The sequence below is a fragment of the Solanum stenotomum genome, chromosome 1, assembly GCF_019186545.1.
Source record: "Solanum stenotomum isolate F172 chromosome 1, ASM1918654v1, whole genome shotgun sequence".
NCBI classification, from domain to species: Eukaryota; Viridiplantae; Streptophyta; class Magnoliopsida; order Solanales; family Solanaceae; genus Solanum; species Solanum stenotomum.
In genome coordinates this window covers 49,011,930-49,033,395 of record NC_064282.1, presented here as the reverse complement: position 1 = coordinate 49,033,395, position 21,466 = coordinate 49,011,930, and the positions used below count along the sequence as shown (strand labels likewise).

The window sequence follows — 21,466 nt, the reverse complement described above, 5'->3', positions numbered from 1 at the left end:
AGTTTTTTTTTTTTTTATAGATAACACTTACTTAAATCTAAATCAATTAAACTATTTTCCTAATAAGAAAATTGACTCAAAAAGATTTGTTCAACAAAAGACTAGAGTCATAACTATAGTAATCTCAAGATGATGGAATCTAATTTGAGATCAAATCTACCTTCATTTATTTTTATGCCAAAATAGTACGCATGAAAACTAAGTGTTCTCTAATTCAAATTATTTAAAAATTTATTTGTACCCTATAAATAGAAGACAATTCTTAGTAAAGAAACGTAACACACAACAACAATAAGAATAATAAATTCATTTCATCCCCATATCCTAACAAACACATTTCTCCTCCTCTTTCTCATTTTTAGCCATGGTTAGAAAGAAAGTGAAGTTGGCTTTCAAGGAAAATAACACTAAGTGGAGAGTCTCACATAGAAAACGACAAAAGGGATTTTTAACCAAGGCTCGTGAACTCAACACCTTTTGGGATGTTGAATTGGCTACCTTAGTCAATAGCCCTTACCACAATGAACCTGAGGTGTTTCCAAATCATGAAGCTGCTACCGGCATGTTTACAAAGTTTATCAATCTTCCAGAGGAGAAGAGATCAAAAAACAAGAAAACAAACGAAAAGATAACCGAGAGAAGGATCGAGAAAATTGAGAAGGAACTTGAGAAGGTAAGGAAGGAAAACAAGAAAATTGAGTATACAAACCAGATGTATGGATTGTTGAATGGTGAAGAGATGCCCAATAGTAGGCACCCAAAAGATCTCAACTATCTCTGTTATGTGATCAATAAAAACTTTAAACTAATAAATGATGGGATCAAAGCAAAAACTCACGAAAAAGGTTCTACATCAAATGCTCCTCAACCTATTGCTGGACCGATGGATTCTGGTGGGACCAGCTTCGACATGTCAAGGGCTCCTCTTTTGGCTCCTATTGATGCTCCAGTACTATCTGAGATTCCTCTTTTGGTTTCATCTACTGTACCTAGTGGGACCAACTTTGAGAGGCCAAGGGCTCCTCTTAATTTGGTTCCTGATGTAACTCTTCCTTTGACGGCTCCATTAATGGTTCCTTCAAACGCTCCTGCTCAAATACCTCAATTCATGTCCCCTTTGAAGAGTACTCCTTCTCAAATGGTTCCACTTGTGGATCTTTCACAGGTTCCTTCGTTGTTATCTTCACAAAGGTATCCTGAAATGGCCTATCCAATCCTTCCAACAACAATGGCTTATACAATGCCTTCACCGATGATTACTCCTCCAATGTCTAATTTAGTGGTTCCTCCAACGGCACCACAAATAGACGCTTTGATGAATATCCCCTCCATTAGTCCATCAGTGCCAATGGATAACAATGTTGATGGCTCATTAGGCATTCCACAGAGACCTTCATTTTCTGAGATGCTGAGTTTGAATGATGATGACATGATGACTTTACTTGATGATAGATCATTCAACATTAATGTACAAGATCCAAATCACCACCATCACAACAACTTATAAGGATATATGATCGATGTCTACTATTTATACTGTTTTATAAGTCTGTTAGGATCCATCTTATTCGAGTATATTTACACTTCCAACTTTAATTTCTTGCTTTGTCAAAAAGGCTGTAATTTATTTTGCTTACTGAATATGCTTTGTCTAGTTTTTTCACATAGAAGGTTAATTAAAGTTATTCTTCATATTTACTCTAAGAAAATACTTTTTATGTATCGAATTTATCAAGCAATAGAGCCTCCTTGATCAATTCAATTATTGTCATCTCTTTTGATCTAATCTTGCTAGTAAAAGTTTAATTATAAGTAGATATGTCTGCACTTCAGTTTCAAAATAAATTACTAAGCATGACAATCGTTCAGGGCCATCAAATCCAATGTCGCTAAAGCCTTTAGGAACATCTACAAAGTGTGCTCATTGCCACTAAAAATACATATATAGCGGTAATTGAATTATTATCGTTAATTCATTGTCTCTAAAGATCATTTTTGATGTAGTGTACTTTTTGTGTGGTTAATTAAAGTATGAGAACATTATAACAAACACTTAATATATTACTTGCCTTCATTTATGTTTTGATTTTAACATCCTTAATCGAGTTGTATTGTTGCCAAAATTTATAATCTTGATGGGAAAATAAAAACAAAATGATGATGAATGAATATTTAGGGGAGAAGATATAATTTTCTTGAAAAATTAAAGAAGATATTTAATCTAAATATTGCTATGCAGATTGAAATTTCTTCGCTCAACTAAGCTATTTTCTTTATGTTGTTTAACAATTTAAGGATGTACATGATTCTTCGTTATATTCAAGTGCTTTAAAAAAACGTTGTTTTCCTCGAATAACATTTTAAAAACTATATATATATGAAAACGAAAACCAAAAACAGAAAAAGAAAAGAAGAAGTTTTACCCACATATATAACATTTCTTGGATCAAGATTATTAATTATTTTCCTCCTTAAATAAAGTGTAATCACTCCAATTTCTGGAAGAGAGGCAATGGGATTTGGGAGAGAAAATTCAATTTTTATTTTTCTCTTTGCAATGAGTTCAGTGATGAAAACAACTTACTTTTTCTTAGAGTTAATATTTCTAAAGATCACTAAATTTTAAGAATTTATCTTGAAAGGTCATTGAACTTTATTTTGTATAAAAAGAAATCACTCAACTTAGACCTTTATATCAATAAAATCTCCCAACTTTGATCTCTGTATCAATAAAATCACCCTTAATCCCGTTAATTTGTTACGATGTATTTTGGTTTAAACTTTACCTCACTCTAACAACTCATGCAATTAGTAATTTTTTGTTTGCTTATGATTAATTTAGTTATAAAGAGTTTTTTTTTAATTAATAATTAAGAGCTCCCAAAAAGAAAATAAAAGATATTGTGAAGTTCAGCTAAAATGTCTTAGGGATTAAAACTAAGAATAATATATAAGAACTTTATTTGGCTTGTCTTGAATATGGTCTTTGTTGATGGAATTGGATCTTGTCATAGATTTTCAAATTATTAACTTGAATAGTCTTTAATTAGTATGAATAGAACTGTTTTGATTTTTATGTTTGTTAAAAGTTAATTCATTTAATCAGTTCATTAGCTTTGAAGAGAATTGTGGCAGAAAAAAAGAAAGAAGATGACGAAATTCACATTTAAGGGTATATTGTGATAGACAAGTCAAAAAAGCATTAAGAGTGATTTTATTGATACAAATGTGTAGGTTGAGTGATTTTATTGATACAAATGTGTAGGTTGAGTGATTTTATTGATACAAAACAAAGTTTAATGATTTTACTAGATAAATTTTCAAAGTTAAGTGACATTTGGGGATATTAACTTCCTTTTCGTATATGGTTAATGATAGAAGATTCAACAAGATTTTAATTGCGATATTTTGTATGTATTGCTTTTCCTCAAAACTAACTTGGAATTTTTTTAATGTAACAAAATCAAAGTTGAGAATGATTTGAATTTAAATATAGTTGAATACTACTCTTAAAATGAAACAAAATTCTCTTGTATTTCCTCAATATGTATAAACACATAAGTTTGATAAGTATCTTGTGCAATTATTTATGTATTGTTTTTGCTCGAAACAAATTTAGAATTCTTTCTTAATGAAACAAAAACTAAATTTGAACATGATTTGATTTTTAATATAATTGATTATTATTCTTAAAATGAAACAAAATTCACTTATCTTTCCTCAATATGTGTAATCACATTAGTTTGGTAAGTGCTTTGTGCAATTATTTTATGTATTGCTTTTGCTTGAAACTAATTTAGAATTTTTTTAATGTAACAAAGAAAGAATTTGAGAATGATTTGAATTTTAATATAATTGAATACTAGGCATAAAATGAAACAAAATTTTTTGTTATTTCCTCAATATCTGTAAACACATTAGTTTGGTAAGTGTCTTGTGCAATTATTTATGTACTAATTTGCCTTGAAACTGATTTAAATTTTTTTTTAATGTAACAAAATTAAAATTTGAGCATGATTTGATTTATAATATAATTGAAAGCAATATAAAATTTCTACTAAATATGGTTTCTTCCAAAATTGGAAAAAAACATAATATGCTTTTATAAGCATTGCAATGGCAATAATCATACACATATCTTCATTTAATATTCAATAAATATTTGAATTTTATTAATAATTTAATTAATTTGTATTATATTATTCAAATATTTTAAAAATTAATATTTCAATTTTTTTGGCCAATATTTCAAATTTTCACTTGTTTCAAAATTTATCCTTTTACATTCATAAATTAAAATATAAAAATTTTCAATCTTTCTTTAAAAAAGCATTTGTTAATACTCTATGGTCAGTTGTTTTTATAGATAATACTTACTTAAATCTAAATCAATTAAATTATTTTCCTAATAAGAAAATTTTGACTCAAAAAGATTTGTTCAACGTAAGACTAGAGCCATAACTATATTAATCTCAAGATGATGGAATCTAATTTGGTATCAAATCTACCCTCATTTATTTTTATGCCAAAATAGTACCCATGACAACTAAGTGTTCTCTAATTCAAATTATTTAAAAATTTATTTGTACCCTATAAATAGAAAACAATTCTTAGCAAAGAAACGTAACACACAACAACAATAAGAATAATAAATCATTTCCATCCCCCATATCCTAATAAACACATTTCTCCTCCTCTTTCTCATTTTTAACCATGGTTAGAAAGAAAGTGAAGCTGGCTTTCATGGAAAATAGCACAGAGAGGAGAGTCTCATAAAGAAAACGACAAAAGGGATTTTTAACCAAGGCTCATGAACTCAACACCCTTTGCGATGTTGAATTGGCTACCTTAGTCAATAGCCCTTACCACAATGAACCTGAGGTGTTTCCAAATCATGAAGCTGCTACCGGCATGTTTACAAAGTTTATCAATCTTCCAGAGGAGAAGAAATCAAAAAACATGAAAACACACGAAAAGATAACCAAGAAAAGGATCGAGAAAATTGAGAAGGAACTTGAGAAGGTAAGGAAGGAAAACAAGAAAATGGAGTATACAAACCAGATGTATGGATTGTTGAATGGTGAAGAGATGCTCAATAGTAGGCACCCAAAAGATCTCAACGATCTCTGTTATGTGATCAATAAAAACCTCAAACTGATAAATGATGGGATCAAAGCAAAAACTCAGGAAGAAGGTTCTACATCAAATGCTCCTCAACCTATTGTTGGACCGATGGATTCTGGTGGGACCAGCTTCGACATGTCATGGGCTCCTCTTTTGACCCCTATTGATGCTCCAGTACTATCTGAGATTCCTCTTTTGGTTTCATCTACTGTACTTAGTCGGACCAACTTCGAGAGGCGAAGGGCTCCTCTTAATTTGGTTGCTGATGTAACTCTTCCTCTGACGGCTCCATTAATGGTTCCTTCAAACGCTCCTGCTCAAATACCTCAATTCATGTCCCCTTTGAGGACTCTTCCTCAAATGGTTCCACTTGTGGATCTTTCACAGGTTCCTTCTTTGTTATCTTCACAAAGGTATCCTGAAATGGCCTATCCAATCCTTCCAACAACAATGGCTTATCCAATGCCTTCACCGATGATTACTCCTCCATTGTCTAATTTAGTGTTTGCTCCAACGTCACCATAAATAGACCCTTTGATGAATATCCCCTCCATTAGTGCATCAGTGCCAATGGATAACAATGTTGATGGCTCATTAGGCATTCCACAGAGTCCTACATTTTCTGAGTTGCTGAGTTTGAATGATGATGAGATAATGACTTTACTTGATGATACATCATTCGACATTAATGTACAAGATCCAAATCTCCACCACCACAACAACTTATAAGGATATATGATCAATGTCTACTATTTATGTTGTTTTATAAATCTGTTAGGATCCATCTTATTCGAGTATATTTATACTTCCAACTTTAATTTCTTGCTTTGTCAAAAAGGCTGTAATTTATTTTGCTTACTGAATAAGCTTTGTCTAGTTTTTTCACATAGAAGGTTAATTAAACTTATTCTTCATATTTACTCTAAGAAAATACTTTTTGTGTATCGAATTTATTAGGCAATAGAGCCTCCTTGATCAATCCAATTATTGTCATCTCCTTTGATCTAATCTTGCTAATAAGTGTTTAATTATAAGTAGCTATGTCTGCACTTCAGTTTCAATATAAATTTCTAAGCATGACAATAGTTCAGAGCCATCAAATCCAATGTCGCTAAAGCCTTTAGGGACATCTACAAAGTGTGCTCATTGCCACTATAAATACATACATAGCGGTAATTGAGTTATTATCGTTAATGTATTGCCTCTAAAGATCATTTTTGATGTAGTGTACTCTTTGTGTGGTTAATTAAAGTATGAGAACATTATAACAAACATTTAATATATTACTTGCCTTCATTTATGTTTTGATTTTAACAGCCTTAATCGAGTTATATTGTTGCCAAAATTTATAATCATGATGGAAAAATAAAAACAAAATGATGATGAATGAATGTTTAGGGTAGAAGATATTATTTTCTTGAGAAGTTAAAGAAGATATTTAATCCAAATATTGCTAGGCAGGTTGAAATTTTCTCGCTCAACTAAGATTTTATTTTTATGTGTTTTAACTATTGAAGGGCGTACATGTTTCTTCGTTATATTCAAGTGCTTTAAAAAAACGTTGTTTTCCTAGAATAACATTTTAAAATATATATATATATATATATATATATATATATATATATATATATATATGAAAACGAAAACCAAAAACAGAAAAAGAAAAGAAGTAGTTTTACCCATATATATAACATTTCTTGGATCAAGATTATTAATTATTTTCCTCCTTAAATAAAGTGTAATCACTCCAATTTCTGGAAGAAAGGAAATGGGATTTGGGAAAGAAAATTCATTTTTTATTTTTCTCTTTGCAATGAGTTCAGTGGTGAAAACAGCTTACTTTTTCTTAGAGTTAATATTTCTAAAGCTCACTAAATTTTAAGAATTTATCTTGCAACGTCATTGAACTTTGTTTTGTATAAAAAGAAATCACTCAACTTAGACCGTTATATCAATAAAATCTCCCAACTTTGATCTTTCTATCAATAAAATCACTCTTAATCCCGTGAATTTATTACGATGTATTTTGGTTTAAACTTTACCTCACTCTAGCAACTCATGGAATTAGTAATTTATTGTTTGCTTATGATTAATTTAGTTATAAAGAGTTTTTTTTTTATAATTAATAATTAAGAGCTCCCAAAAAGAAAAGAAAAGATATGCTGAAGTTCCGCTAAAATGTGTTAGGGATTAAAATTAAGAATAATATGTAAGAACTTTATTTGGCTCGTCTTGGATATGGTATTTGTTGATGGAATTGGATCTTGTCATAGATTGTCAAATTATTAACTTGAATAGCCTTTAATTAGTATGAATAGAACTGTTTTGATTTTTATGTTTGTTAAAAGTTAATTCATTTAGTCAGTTCATTAACTTTGACGAGAACTGTGGGAAGAAAAAAGAAAGAAGATGACGAAATTCACATTTAATGGTATATTGTGATAGACAAGTCAAAAAAGCATTAAGAGTGATTTTATTGATACAGATGTGTAGGTTGAGTGATTTTATTGATACACAACAAAGTTTAATGATTTTTTTAGATAAATTTTCAAAGTTAAGTGACCTTTGGAGATATTAACTTCCTTTTCGTATATGGTTAAGGATAGAAGATTCAACAAGATTTTAATTGTGATATTTTGTATGTATTGCTTTCGCTCGAAACTAACTTGGAATTTTTTTTAATGTAACAAAATCAAATTTGAGAATGATTTGATTTTAAATATAATTGAATACTACTCTTAAAATGAAACAAAATTCTCTTGTATTTCCTCAATTTGTATAAACATATAAGTTTGATAAGTATCTTGTGCAATTATTTATGTAATGTTTTTGATCGAAAAAAATTTAGAATTCTTTCTTAATGAAACAAAAACTAAATTTGAGCATTATTTGATTTTAAATATAATTAAATATTATTCTTAAAATGAAACAAAATTCACTTATCTTTCCTCAATATGTGTAATCACATTAGTTTGGTAAGTGCTTTGTGCAATTATTATATGTATTGCTTTTTTTCGAAACTAATTTAGAAATTTTTTAATGTAACAAAAACAAAATTTGAGAATGATTTGAATTTTAATATAATTGAATACTAGTCTTAAAATGAAACAAAATTCTTTGTTATTTCCTCAATATGTGTAAACACATTAGTATGGTAAGTATCTTGTGCAATTATTTATGTGCTAATTTGCCTTGAAACTGATTTAAAAATTTTTTAATGTAACAATATTAAAATTTAAGTATGATTTGATTTTTAATATAATGGAAAGCAATATAAAATTTCTACTAAATATGGTTTCTTCCAAAATTGGAAAAAAACTAATATGCTTTTATAAGCATTGCAATGGCAATAATCATACACATATCTTCATTTGATATTCAATAAATATTTGAATTTTATTAATAATGAAATTAATTTTTATTATACTATTCAAATATTTTTAAAATTAATATTTCAATTTTTTTGGCCAATATTTCAAATTTTCACTTGTTTCAATATTTATCCTTTTACATTCATAAATTAAAATATAAAAATTTTCAATCTTTCTTTAAAAAAGTATTTGTTAATACTCTATGGTCAGTTGTTTTTATAGATAATAGTTAATTAAATCTAAATCAATTAAATTATTTTCGTAACAAGAAAATTTTGACTCAAAAAAATTTGTTCAACGTAAGACTAGAGTCATAACTATATTAATCTCAAGATGATGGAATCTAATTTGGTATAAAATCTACCCTCATTTATTTTTATGCCAAAATAGTACCCATGACAACTAAGTGTTCTCTAATTCAAATTATATAAAAATTTATTTGTACCCTATAAATAGAAGACAATTCTTAGCAATGAAACGTAACACACAACAACAATAAGAATAATAAATCCATTTCATCTCCCATATCCTAATAAACATATTTCCCCTCCTCTTTCTCATTTTTAGCCATGGTTAGAAAGAAAGTGAAGTTGTCTTTCAAAGAAAATAGCACTGAGAGGAGAGTCTCATATAGAAAACGACAAAAGGGATTTTAAACCAAGGCTCATGAACTCAACACCCTTTGCAATGTTGAATTGGCTACCTTAGTCAATAGCCCTTACCACAATGAACCTTAGGTGCTTCCAAATCATGAAGCTGCTACCGGCATATTTACAAAGTTTATCGATCTTCCAAAGGAAAAGACATAAAAAATACATGAAAACACACGAAAAGATAACCGAGAAAAGGATCGAAAAAATTGAGAAGGAACTTGAGAAGGTAAGGAAGCAAAATAAAAAAATGGTGTATACAATCCAGATGTACAGAATGTTGAATGGTGAAGAGATGCCCAATAGTAGACACCTAGAAGATCTCAATGATCTATGTTATGTGATCAATAAAAACCTCAAACTGATAAATGATGGGATCAAAGCAAAAACTCACAAAGAAGGTTCTACATCAAATGCTCCTCCACCAATTGTTGGACCGATGGATTCTGGTGGGACCAACTTCGACAAGTCATGGGCTCCTCTTTTGGCCCCTATTGATGCTCTAGTACTATCCGAGATTCCTCTTTTGGTTTCATTTACTATACCTAGTGGGACCAACTTCGAGAGGCCAAGGGCTCCTCTTAATTTGGTTGCTGATGTAACTCTTCCTCTGACGGCTCCATTAATGGTTCCTTCAAACGCTCTTGCTCAAATACCTCAATTCATGTCCCCTTTGAGGACTCCTCCTCAAATGGTTCCACTTGTGGATCTTTCACAGGTTCCTTCTTTGTTATCTTCACAAAGGTATCCTGAAATGGCCTATCCAATCCTCCCAACAACAATGGCTTATCCAATGCCTTCACCGATGATTACTCCTCCAATGTCTAATTTAGTGTTTCCTCCAACGGCACCACAAATAGACCCTTTGATGAATATCCCCTCCATGAGTGCATCAGTGCCAATGGATAACAATGTTGATGGCTCATTAGGCATTCCACAGAGTCCTTCATTTTCTGAGTTGCTGAGTTTGAAAGATGATGAGATAATGACTTTACTTGATGATACATCATTCGACATTAATGTACAAGATCCAAATCACCACCACCACAACAACTTATAAGGATATATGATCTATGTCTACTATTTATACTGTTTTATAAGTCTGTTAGGATCCATCTTATTCGAGTATATTTATACTTCCAACTTCAATTTTTTGCTTTATCAGAAACGTTGTAATTTATTTTGCTTACTGAATATGCTTTGTCTAGTTTTTTCATATAGAAGGTTAATAAAAGTTATTCCTCATATATACTCTAAGAAAATAATTTTTATATATCTCATTTATCAGGCAATAGAACCACCTTGATCAATTCAATTATTGTCATCTCCTTTGATCTAATCTTGCTAGTAAGAGTTTAATTATAAGTAGATATGTCTGCACTTCAGTTTCAAAATAATTTTTTAAGCATGACAATAGTTCAGAGCCATCAAATCCAATGTTGCTAAAGCCTTTAGGAACATCTACAAAGTGTGCTCATTGCCACTAAAAATACATACATAGTGATACTTGAGTTATTATCGTTAATTCGTTGCCTGTAAAGATCATTTTTGATGTAGTGTACTTTTTGTGTGGTTAATTAAAGTATGAGAACATTATAACAAACACTTAATATATTACTTGCCTTCATTTATGTTTTGATTTTAACATCCTTAATCGACATGTATTGTTGCCAAAAGTTATAATCATGATGGAAAAATAAAAACAAAATGATGATGAATGAATATTTAGGGGAGAAGATATTATTTTCTTGAGAAATTAAAGATGATATTTAATCCAAATATTGCTAGGCAGGTTAAAAATTTTTCGCTCAGCTAAGATTTTTTCTTTACGTAGTTTAACTATTGAAGGGTGCACTTGTTTCTTCGTTATATTCAAGTTCTTTAAAAAAACGTTGTTTTCCTTGGATAACATTTTAAAATATATACATATATATATATATGAAAAAAGAAAACCAAAAACAGAAAAAGAAAAGAAGAAGTTTTACCCACATATATAACATTTCTTGGATCAAGATTATTAATTATTTTCCTCCTTAAATAAAGTGTAATCACTCCAATTTCTGGAAGAGAGGAAATGCGATTTGGGAGAGAAAATTCAGTTTTTTATTTTTCTCTTTGCAATGAGTTCAGTGGTGAAAACAACTTGCTTTTTCTTAGAGTTAATATTTCTAAAGATCACTAAATTTTAAGAATTTATCTAGCAAAGTCATTGAACTTTGTTTTGTATAAAAAAAAATCACTCAACTTAGACCTTTATATCAATAAAATCTCTCAACTTTGATCTTTGTATCAATAAAATCACTCTTAATCCCGTGAATTTGTTACGATATATTTTGGTTTTAAACTTTACCTCACTCTAGCAACTCATGGAATTAGTACTTTTTTGTTTGCTTATGATTAATTTAGTTATAAAGAGTTTTTTTTAAAAAAATAATAATTTAGAGCTCCAAAAAAGAAAAGAAAAGATATTGTGAAGTTCAGCTAAAATGTATTGGGATTAAAATTAAGAATAATATATAAGAACTTTATTTGGCTTGTCTTGGAGATGCTCTTTGTAGATGACATGGGATCTTGTCATAGATTGTCAAATTATTAACTTGAATAGTCTTTAATTAGTATGAATATACCTGTTTTGATTTTTATGTTTGTTAAAAGTTAATTCATTTAGTCAGTTCGTTAGCTTTGACGAGAATTGTGGGAGAAAAAAAGAAAGAAGATGACATAATTCACATTTAACGGTGTTGTTCATCTTGTATTCCTAAGATACTTAGAACAAAACTATGAAGAACTTAGTAAGACACAATAAAGTTTAAGAACATTTTCACAACTAGAAAATTAAAACTAGTAGAGAAACTAGAATCAGAAACAAATTAGGAAAAATATACGAAATATTTTTTCTTAAAGAAGAATTGTTGTCAATCTGTGCTTAAAGAATCTTACTGATTCCAACAAACTTTGTAGAAACACGAAGTTGCCAAAGTTTAATGAACCAGTGAAGAACAAAAGAACATAAATTAATTCACAAATCTAAAATCTGTAACACATACCAGAATCTGGAAAAACAGAAAGAAGATCAAGCCCACTGAATGCACAGTGTCCCCTTAAGGAAATTATTCCCCTCTAGTATCCGAGGTTTGATTTGGAATATGTCCTCCCAGGATAGAATGATCTCAATCACCAGTGTATTGATACCCAAAACGCTGGTGTCAGCGAGCCACTCAACAGCAGTAAAGTACACTTAGAATACTAGATTTAGTAGTAGAAGAAGAAGTTCAGAAAATTCGTTCATAAAATGAGAGGAAATCCCTCAATTTATAGAAAACAAAGGGTAGTGTGAAAAGGTTCTTAATGTGCCTTACCGGAAAGGTCACAAACCTTTGGAAAAGTCACAATCTTTCGGAAAGGTCACCACCTTTCATAAAAGTCACAACTTTTCATAAAAGTCGCAACTTTTCATAAAAGTCACAACTCTTCATAAAAGTCGCAACTTTTCATCAAAGTCACAACTCTTCATAAAAGTCGCAACTCTTCATTAAAGTCACAACTCTTCATAAAAGTCGCAACTCTTCATTTTCCATTCACACCTTTAAAAAACCCAACAATCCCCCGCATGAATGGGGAATGACTCCAAGACAAAGAAACGGACAAATATGTGTACTTTACAAGCAAGAATTAATTGCATCTGGATAAGTAGGTTTCCCCTTGGACTTTCCGTAGTGAACATATGTCGGATATACTCGGTCAATCGGTAGATGCGATATCTTTGAACCGTCGAGCTTTGGTGTATACCTAGACAACCATATGTCACACAATTAACCCTTTACCGTTTATGGTTCTTACGGTTGTGTTCGTTTCAGCCATGAACACCTCCTGGTTTCATGAGTGTATAGAGAATAGGCTTTTGACAATAATTCTCTTTGAAGCGGCTTACACTTCACACCCACATAGGTGATTTCTAACCGTGTTATCGCGTAGATACACTATTTGGTCAAATCTGCCAAACTTAGCAAATCATTAAAAACATTAAGCTTTATTAACTCATTAACAAGCCTTAATGTTGTATCCTTGTTCCTGAGCATTGTCTTCATCATGAGAATGGATTGAGTTTGTTGACAATGCCGAACCGTCAGTCACAACTTTGTTTTTCTCCTTGAATCTAGCTCTTGGGATCTCCAGTCTGCTAGATAGAGTTACCGCCATGATGACTTGTCCTAAGCCGTAAATCCATTCCCTTAGATGATCTTTCAACTTTCTCTCTAGTTAGGCCTTTTTGTAAGTGGATCCGACACATTATCCTTTGACTTTACATAGTCAATTGTGATAATTCCACTAGAGAGTAGTTTTCTAACGGTATCATGTCTATGTCTTATATGACGAGACATTCCGTTATACATCATGCTCCATGCCTTACCTATTGCATCTTGACTATCAAAGTGTATGCATACTGATGCCAAAGGTTTGGGCCAAAAAGAATATCTATCAAGAAATTCCGGAGTCTTTCAACTTGTTCACCAACCTTATCTAGAGCACCTAGCTCAGAGATCATTGTAGAGCTAGCAATACATGTCTTTTTGGAAAATTTCCAAGAGACTGCTCCTCCACCAAGAGTAAATACATATCCACTCGTGGATTTTACTCTATTTGATCCCGGTGATCCAATTTACATCACTATATCCTTTCAATACTGTATGATATTTGTATAATGCAAGACATAGTTTTGAGTATGTTTTAAATACTCCAAAACTCTTTTCATTTTCATCCAATGAGTTTAATTGGGATTATTTGTGAACCGACTCAGTTTATTAATAGCACAGGCTATATCTGATCGCGTACACTTTTTGATATACATCATACTTCCCAATACTCTAGTATAATCCAATTGTGAGTCACTTTCACCTTCATTCTTTTGAAGTGTAAAGCTCACATTATTGGAGTCTTGACAATATTAAAATCCAAATATTTGAACTAGTCAAGTACTTTTTCAATGTAATGAGACCGTGACAATGCTAAACATCTTGGAGTTCTAAGGATTCTTATACCTAAGATCGCATCAGCAACTTCAAGATTTTTCATTCCAAACTTGCTTTTCTAACATACGTTTAGTAGCATTTATGTCATTAGTGTCTCTATTGATGATCAACATATCACCAATTATACAAACAAACAATGACCTAGTGATTTTAATGTAAACACATTTATCACTTCCATCATTCTTAAATCCATTTACCAACATAGTTTGGTCAAATATCTTATGTCATTGTTTGGGCGCTTGTTTTAGTCCATAAAATAACTTAACAAGTTCGCACACTTTCTTTTCTTTACCAGGAACCACAAAACCCTCGGGTTGTTCCATGTAAATTTCTTCCTCCAATTCTCCATTTAAGAGAGTTGTTTTCACATTCATTTGATGAATTTGGAGGTCATATACCACAACTAACAAAATTAACATCCAAATGAATGTAATTCTAGTTACTGGCGAGTATGTGTCGAAAAGATCAAGACCTTGTTTTTTGTCTTGCTTTATATCTGTCAACAATTCCATCGACTTTCATTTTCCTTTTGAGGATTCACTTTGAACCCAAAAGTTTATTTCCTGGGGGAAGATCAACCAACTTCCAATAGGATTGCTCAAGATTGAACCAATCTCACTATTAACACCATCTGTCCAAAAGGATGAGTCTACAGAAGACACAAGAAATGTTACAAAATCATATTCGAAGAAAGTAGATGTCCTTTGACATTGACTATACCTCGGAATATCTTTATTAAGTACATTATCCTTTTATTCTTTCCAAGGTCGTTTAGACCTTTCACTAGACTACTCAAGTCTAATATTACAGTCCACTGTCTTAGGTCCTATTTTAATCCTTTTAGAAATAGGAACTTGGACTTTGGCTAGACACCCCCACACTTTGAAATATTTCAAGTTGGATTTCCTTCATTTCCATTTCTCATATGGAATAGATTGTGTCCTGGAAAAATAAAACTTTTTATTGCTTTCTTTATGAAAAGGCAAAACTTTTTGTTGTTCCCTTTTGAAGTAAGGATAGTTCCTCCACACAAGTTTTGTGGTAAACCAGAACTCATAAGTAATGCATTGACCATTTCCTTCAAAGTTAAGTTTTTTTTTTCCTTTAGATTGAGGTGAATAGGGCAGCAGTTTGATGGATAATTCCACTTTACAAACATATTTCTGCAAAATGAGATTTATACTCTCCATCCCTATTACTTCTTATCTTTTTCCCAACTGATTTTCAACTTCAATATTATATTGTCTAGACGTTTCTATTGCTTCATCCTTACCATTCAGCAAATAGACATAGTCATTTCTAATGCAATTGTCAATGAAAGTTACGAAATACTTTTTTCTACCATGAGATGGTGTTGACTTCATATCACAAATGTCAATGTAAATCAATTCTAAGGGATTAGAATTCCTTTCAACAGATTTATAAGAATGCTCAGCATACTTAGATTTCACACAAACTTGACATTTTTTTTTATTTATTTATTGCACTCAAAGTTAGACAAAACCTCTAAGTTGATCAATTTTCCTTACAAGGTTTTGTAATTGACATGTCCCAAGTATTCATGTCACAAACAGTTTGACTCAAGCAAGTAAGAACAAATAAAAATATTGAGTTTGAAAAGCTCTCCGCGAGGTAGCTTTTTCTCACAGATATTTGTTCCTATTTCTTACAATTTTGTATGACACAAACATTGTTTAGAGTCATCACCTTGTCAAATGTCCTTTTCAGCAGGACCTTTCCATAACTTTCAATTTGATTGTTATAGAACTACCCGTGAACAAAGTTTCATCAGGTCCAATAAAGGCAATATAATCCAAATGTTTCTTTTACAAAACATAACGAATAATTATTCACCAATATTCATGTCTATGCAAATACTTTTATTATAATAGACATATTTTCATGAAAAATCACAACATTTTAAGTGACACTTTTTCATAAAAGAACACTTTTATTTTGAACAAGTATATATATAATTTGGTAGTTTCATACTAGTCACATCATATACTAGTAATAGAGAAACTCAACCACAATACCGAATATACTCCAAGAATTTTGTGGGTCTAACATAATACAAAAGTACCATTGAATTTCATATCTTTTGCTCCAAAATTAAATTAGACACCAAGTCTAATTTTATCTTTATCATAAGCAAAGAACCCCCACATTTTAAATGTGATCTCAAAAATATTTTTCAAGTATTTGAAAATGGTTTTTTCACATATTTTTCCAGACCATCAAAATGTCATTGGCACTATGAAACCTCTTTTGGAAATATTATTCTACAAAAGAATTATATTGCTTCAATTCTCTTTGACAATATTTACATAGTGTCAAAGTTCATTCATAGAGGCACAAAATCACAAACTCTAAGTCACTGGTATTTTTTCATCTATCACAAATAGACATACAACTTAGTACTTAGAATACTAACAATAAAGACAAAAAAATTTGTACAATTTGTTTCTATATAACAGTGAGTTTATAGAAAGTCAAAAGTACAACATAGACTTATTATGTGAAGTTTTCATAATTTTTCAAACCAGTTGCATAGTCTGATTTATCAGAGTAATAAACTACAAAAGATTTTAGCCTACAAAAATCAGACACAATCAAATTTCACATGGAGTACAAAACTACAAAAGTTTTTTTTTTTTTTTTTTAGTCTCTAAACAGAATTAAACATATTCTTTATCACATAGAAATGTTTTTCTTTTCAAATAGTCTTCCAACTATAACATTTTGACATACTATTTTATCAAACAAAAATGTGCATCTCTCATTTTGCAAACTAAAGAATTTTAAAGGCAATACTATTTGCCAAGAAAAATTCATTCCACAACAAATATTTGCAGATCTTTGTCCAAAGATACACATGATAAAAAATCAAAATTGTTAACTCTTAGAAACTATTTTCCTCCTTAGATAAATAATAAGAAGGTTACCTAGTGTCAAATTATGGAGAAGTAATGCCTTAAACTTCTACTTCCATGATCTTTTTCTCTCAATCAGTAGAATACAAGAAATACCAACAGTATAATAATTTCCTTAAGCCCACTGAATGCACAGTATCCCCTTAAGGAAATTATTCCCCTCTAGTAACCGAGGTTTGATTTGGAATATGTCCTCCCAGGATAGAATGATCTCAATCACCAGTGTATTGATACCCAAAACGCTGGTGTCAGCGAGCCACTCAACAACAGTAAAGTACACTTAGAATACTAGATTTAGTAGTAGAAGAAGAAGTTCAGAAATTCTATAGTTAAAATGAGAGGAAATCCCTCAATTTATAGAAAACAGAGGGTAGTGTGAAAGGTTCTTATTGTGCCTTACCGGAAAAGTCACAAACCTTTGAAAAGTCACAATCTTTCGAAAAGGTCACCACCTTTCATAAAAGTCACAACATCTCATAAAAGTCATAACTTTTTCATAAAAGTCGCAACATTTCATGAAAGTCACAATTCTTCGTAAAAGTCGCAACTTTTCATCAAAGTCACAACTCTTCATAAAAGTTGCAACTCTTCATTTTTCATTCACACCTTTTAAAACCCCATAAACGGTATATTATGATAGACAAGTCAAAAAAGCATTAAGAGTGATTTTATTGATACAATTGTGTAAGTTGAGTGATTTTATTGATACAAAACAAAATTTAATGATTTTACTAGATAAATTTTCAAAGTTGAGTGACCTATGAAGATATGGTATATGGTTAAGGATAGATGATTCAACTAGATTTTAATTGTGATATTTTGTATGTAATTCTTTTTCTCGAAACTAACTTGGAATTTTTTTTAATGCAACAAAATAAAATTTGAGAATGATTTGATTTTATATATTGTTGAATACTATTCTTAAAATGAAACAAAATTCTCTTTTATTTCCTCGTTATGTGTAAACACATAAGTTTGATAAGTATCTTGTGCAATTATTTATGTATTGTTTTTGCTCGAAACAAATTTAGAATTCTTTCTTAATGAAACAAAAACTTAATTTGAGAAAGATTTGATTTTTAATATAATTGAATATTATTCTTAAAATGAAACAAGATTCACTTATCTTTCCTCAATATGTGTAATCACATTAGTTAGGTAAGTGCTTTGTACAATTATTTTATGTTTTGCTTTTGCTCGAAACTAATTGAGAAATTTTTTAATGTACCAAATACAAAATTTGAGAATGATTTGAATTTTAATATAATTGAATACTAGTCTTAAAATGAAACAAAATTCTTTGTTATTTCCTCAATATGTGTAAACACATTAGTTTGGTAAGTGTCTTGTGCAATTATTTATGTAGTAATTTGCCTTGAAACAGATTTAAAATTTTTTTATTGTAACAAAATTAAAATTTGAGCATGATATGATTTTTAATATAATTGAAAGCAATATAAAATTTCTACTAAATATGGTTTCTTCCAAAATTGGAAAAAATTATAATATGCTTTTATAAGCATTGCAATGGAAATAATCATACACATATCTTCATTTCATATTCAATAAATATTTCAATTTTATTAATAATGAAATTAATTTTTATTATATTATTCAAAAAAATTTAAAATTAATATTTCAATTTTTTTGGCCAATATTTCAAATTTTCACTTGTTTCAAAATTTATCCTTTTACATTCATAAATAAAAATATATAAATTTTCAATCTTTCTTTAAAAAAATATTTGTTAATACTCTATGGTCAGTTGTTTTTATAGATAATACTTACTTAAATCTAAATCAATTAAATTATTTTCCTAATAAGAAAATTTTGACTCAAAAAGATTTGTTCAACATAAGACTACAGTATTAACTGTATTAATCTCAAAATGATGTAATCTAATTTGGTATCAAATCTACCCTCATTTATTTTTATGCCAAAATAGTACCCATGGCAACTAAGTGTTCTCTAATTCAAATTATTTAAAAATTTATTTGTACCCTATAAATAGAAGACAATTCTAAGCAAAGAAATGTAACACACAACAACAATAAGAATAATAAATCCATTTCATCCCTCATATCCTAATAAACACATTTCTCCTCCTCTTTCTCATTTATAGCCATGGTTAGAAAGAAAGTGAAGTTGTCTTTCATGGAAAATAGCACTGAGAGGAGAGTCTCATATAGAAAACGACAAAAGGGATTTTTAACCAAGGCTCGTGAACTCAACACCCTTTGCGATGTTGAATTGGCTACCTTAGTCAATAGCCCTTACCACAATGAAGCTGAGATGTTTCCAAATCATGAAGATGCTACCGGCACGTTTACAAATTTATCGATCTTCCAGAGGAGAAGAAATAAAAGATAATGAAAACACACGAAAAGAGAACCAAGAAAAGGATCGAGAAAATTGAGAAGGTAAGGAAGGAAAACAAGAAAATGGAGTATACAAACCAGATGTATGGATTGTCGAAAGGTGAAGAGGCACTTAAGATATTGTGTTTGGAGTCGCTGGGCTATTCGCCCCAGTCGGGCGACATAAAAACTTTCGTACAGATCTTCATAGTGGACATCGACTCAAGATTGGGTTGGTGTGAAGTGTACCACTTGTCTAGCCTTCGTAAATCACAGTAAAGCAGACACCCAACTATGGAAAAGCCTCCTTAAGGGTGAGTTAGGTTAGTGAATCCGGCCCGAGATGCCCAATAGTTGCCACCCAGAAGATCTCAACGATCTCTGTTATGTGATCAATAAAAACCTCAAACTGATAAATGATGGGATCAAAGCAAAAACTCACGAAGAAGGTTCTACATCAAATGCTCCTCAACCTATTGCTGGACCGATGGATTCTGGTGTGACCAACTTTGACATGTCATGGGCTCCTCTTTTGACCCCTGTTGATGTTCCAGTACTATCCGAGATTCCTCTTCTGGTTTCATCTAATATACCTAGTGGGACCAACTTCAAGAGGCCAAGGGCTCCTCTTAATTTGGTTCCTGATGCAACTCTTCCTCTGACTGCTCTATTAATGGTTCCTTCAAACGCTCCTGCTCAAATACCTCAATTCATGTCCCCTTTGAGGACTCCTCCTCAAATGGTTCCACTTGTGGATCTTTCACAGGTTCCTTCTTTGTTATCTTCATAAAGGTATCCTGAAATGGCCTATCCAATCCTTCCAACAACAATGGCTTATCCAATGCTTTCACCGATGATTACTCTTCCAATGTCTAATTTAGTGTTTCCTTCAACGGCACCACAAATAGAACCTTTGATGAATATCCCCTCCATGAGTGCATCAGTGCCAATGGATAACAATATTGATGGCTCATTAGGCATTCCACAGAGTCCTTCATTTTCTGAGTTGCTGGGTTTGAATGATGATGAGATAATGACTTTACTTGATGATACATCATTCGACATTAATGTACAATATCCACATCACCACCACCACAACAACTTATAAGGATATATGATCAATGTCTACTATTTATACTGTTTTATAAGTCTGTTAGGATCCATCTTATTCGAGTATATTTATACTACCTACTTTAATTTCTTGCTTTGTCAAAAAGGCTGTAATTTATTTTACTTACTGAATAATCTTTGTCTAGTTTTTTCACACAGAAGGTTAATTAAAGAGATTCTTCATAATTACTCTAAGAAAATACTTTTTATGTATCGAATTTATCAGGCAATAGAACCTCCTTGATCAATCCAATAATTGTCATCTCCTTTGATCTAATCTTGCTAGTAAGAGTTTAATTATAAGTAGATATGTTTGCACTTCAGTATCAAAATAAATTTCTAATCATGACAATAGTTCAGAGCCATCAAATTCAATGTCACTAAAGCCTTTAGGGACATCTACAAAGTGTGCTCATTGCCACTAAAAATACATACATAACAGTAATTGAGTTATTATCCTTAATTCATTGCCTCTGAAGATCATTTTTGAGGTAGTGTACTTTTTGTGTGGTTAAGTAAAGTATGAGAACATTATAACAAGCACTTAATACATTACTTGCCGTCATTTATGTTTTGATTTTAACATCCTTAATCGAGTTGTATTGTTTCCAAAATTTATAATCATGATGGAAAAATAAAAACAAAATGATGATGAATGAATGTTTAGGGGAGAAGTTATTATTTTCTTGAGAAATTAAAGAAGATATTTAATCCAAATATTGCTAGGCAGGTTGAAATTTCTTCGCTCAACTAAGATTTTTTCTTTATGTGGTTTAACTATTGAAGGGCGTACTTGTTTCTTCGTTATATTCAATTGCTTTTAAAAAAGTTGTTTTCCTCGGATAACATTTTAAAAAATATATGTATATGAAAACGAAAACCAAAAACAGA

At 30.7% G+C, this 21,466-nt stretch overlaps 1 protein-coding gene and 3 pseudogenes across 1 annotated transcript; all 4 read left to right on the top strand.

The window, feature by feature from the left end:
* Positions 1-364: 364 nt before the first annotated feature.
* Positions 365-1,507, top strand: LOC125857709 (agamous-like MADS-box protein AGL80). Its single transcript, XM_049537327.1, has one exon. The coding sequence runs from the start codon at positions 365-367 to the stop codon at positions 1,505-1,507; it is 1,143 nt and encodes a 380-aa protein (XP_049393284.1).
* A 3,206-nt stretch (positions 1,508-4,713) lies between these two features.
* On the top strand, positions 4,714-5,853 carry LOC125857729 (agamous-like MADS-box protein AGL92; annotated as a pseudogene).
* A 3,211-nt stretch (positions 5,854-9,064) lies between these two features.
* On the top strand, positions 9,065-10,205 carry LOC125856935 (agamous-like MADS-box protein AGL80; annotated as a pseudogene).
* A 9,027-nt stretch (positions 10,206-19,232) lies between these two features.
* On the top strand, positions 19,233-20,573 carry LOC125854865 (agamous-like MADS-box protein AGL80; annotated as a pseudogene).
* The last annotated feature ends 893 nt before the right edge of the window (positions 20,574-21,466 follow it).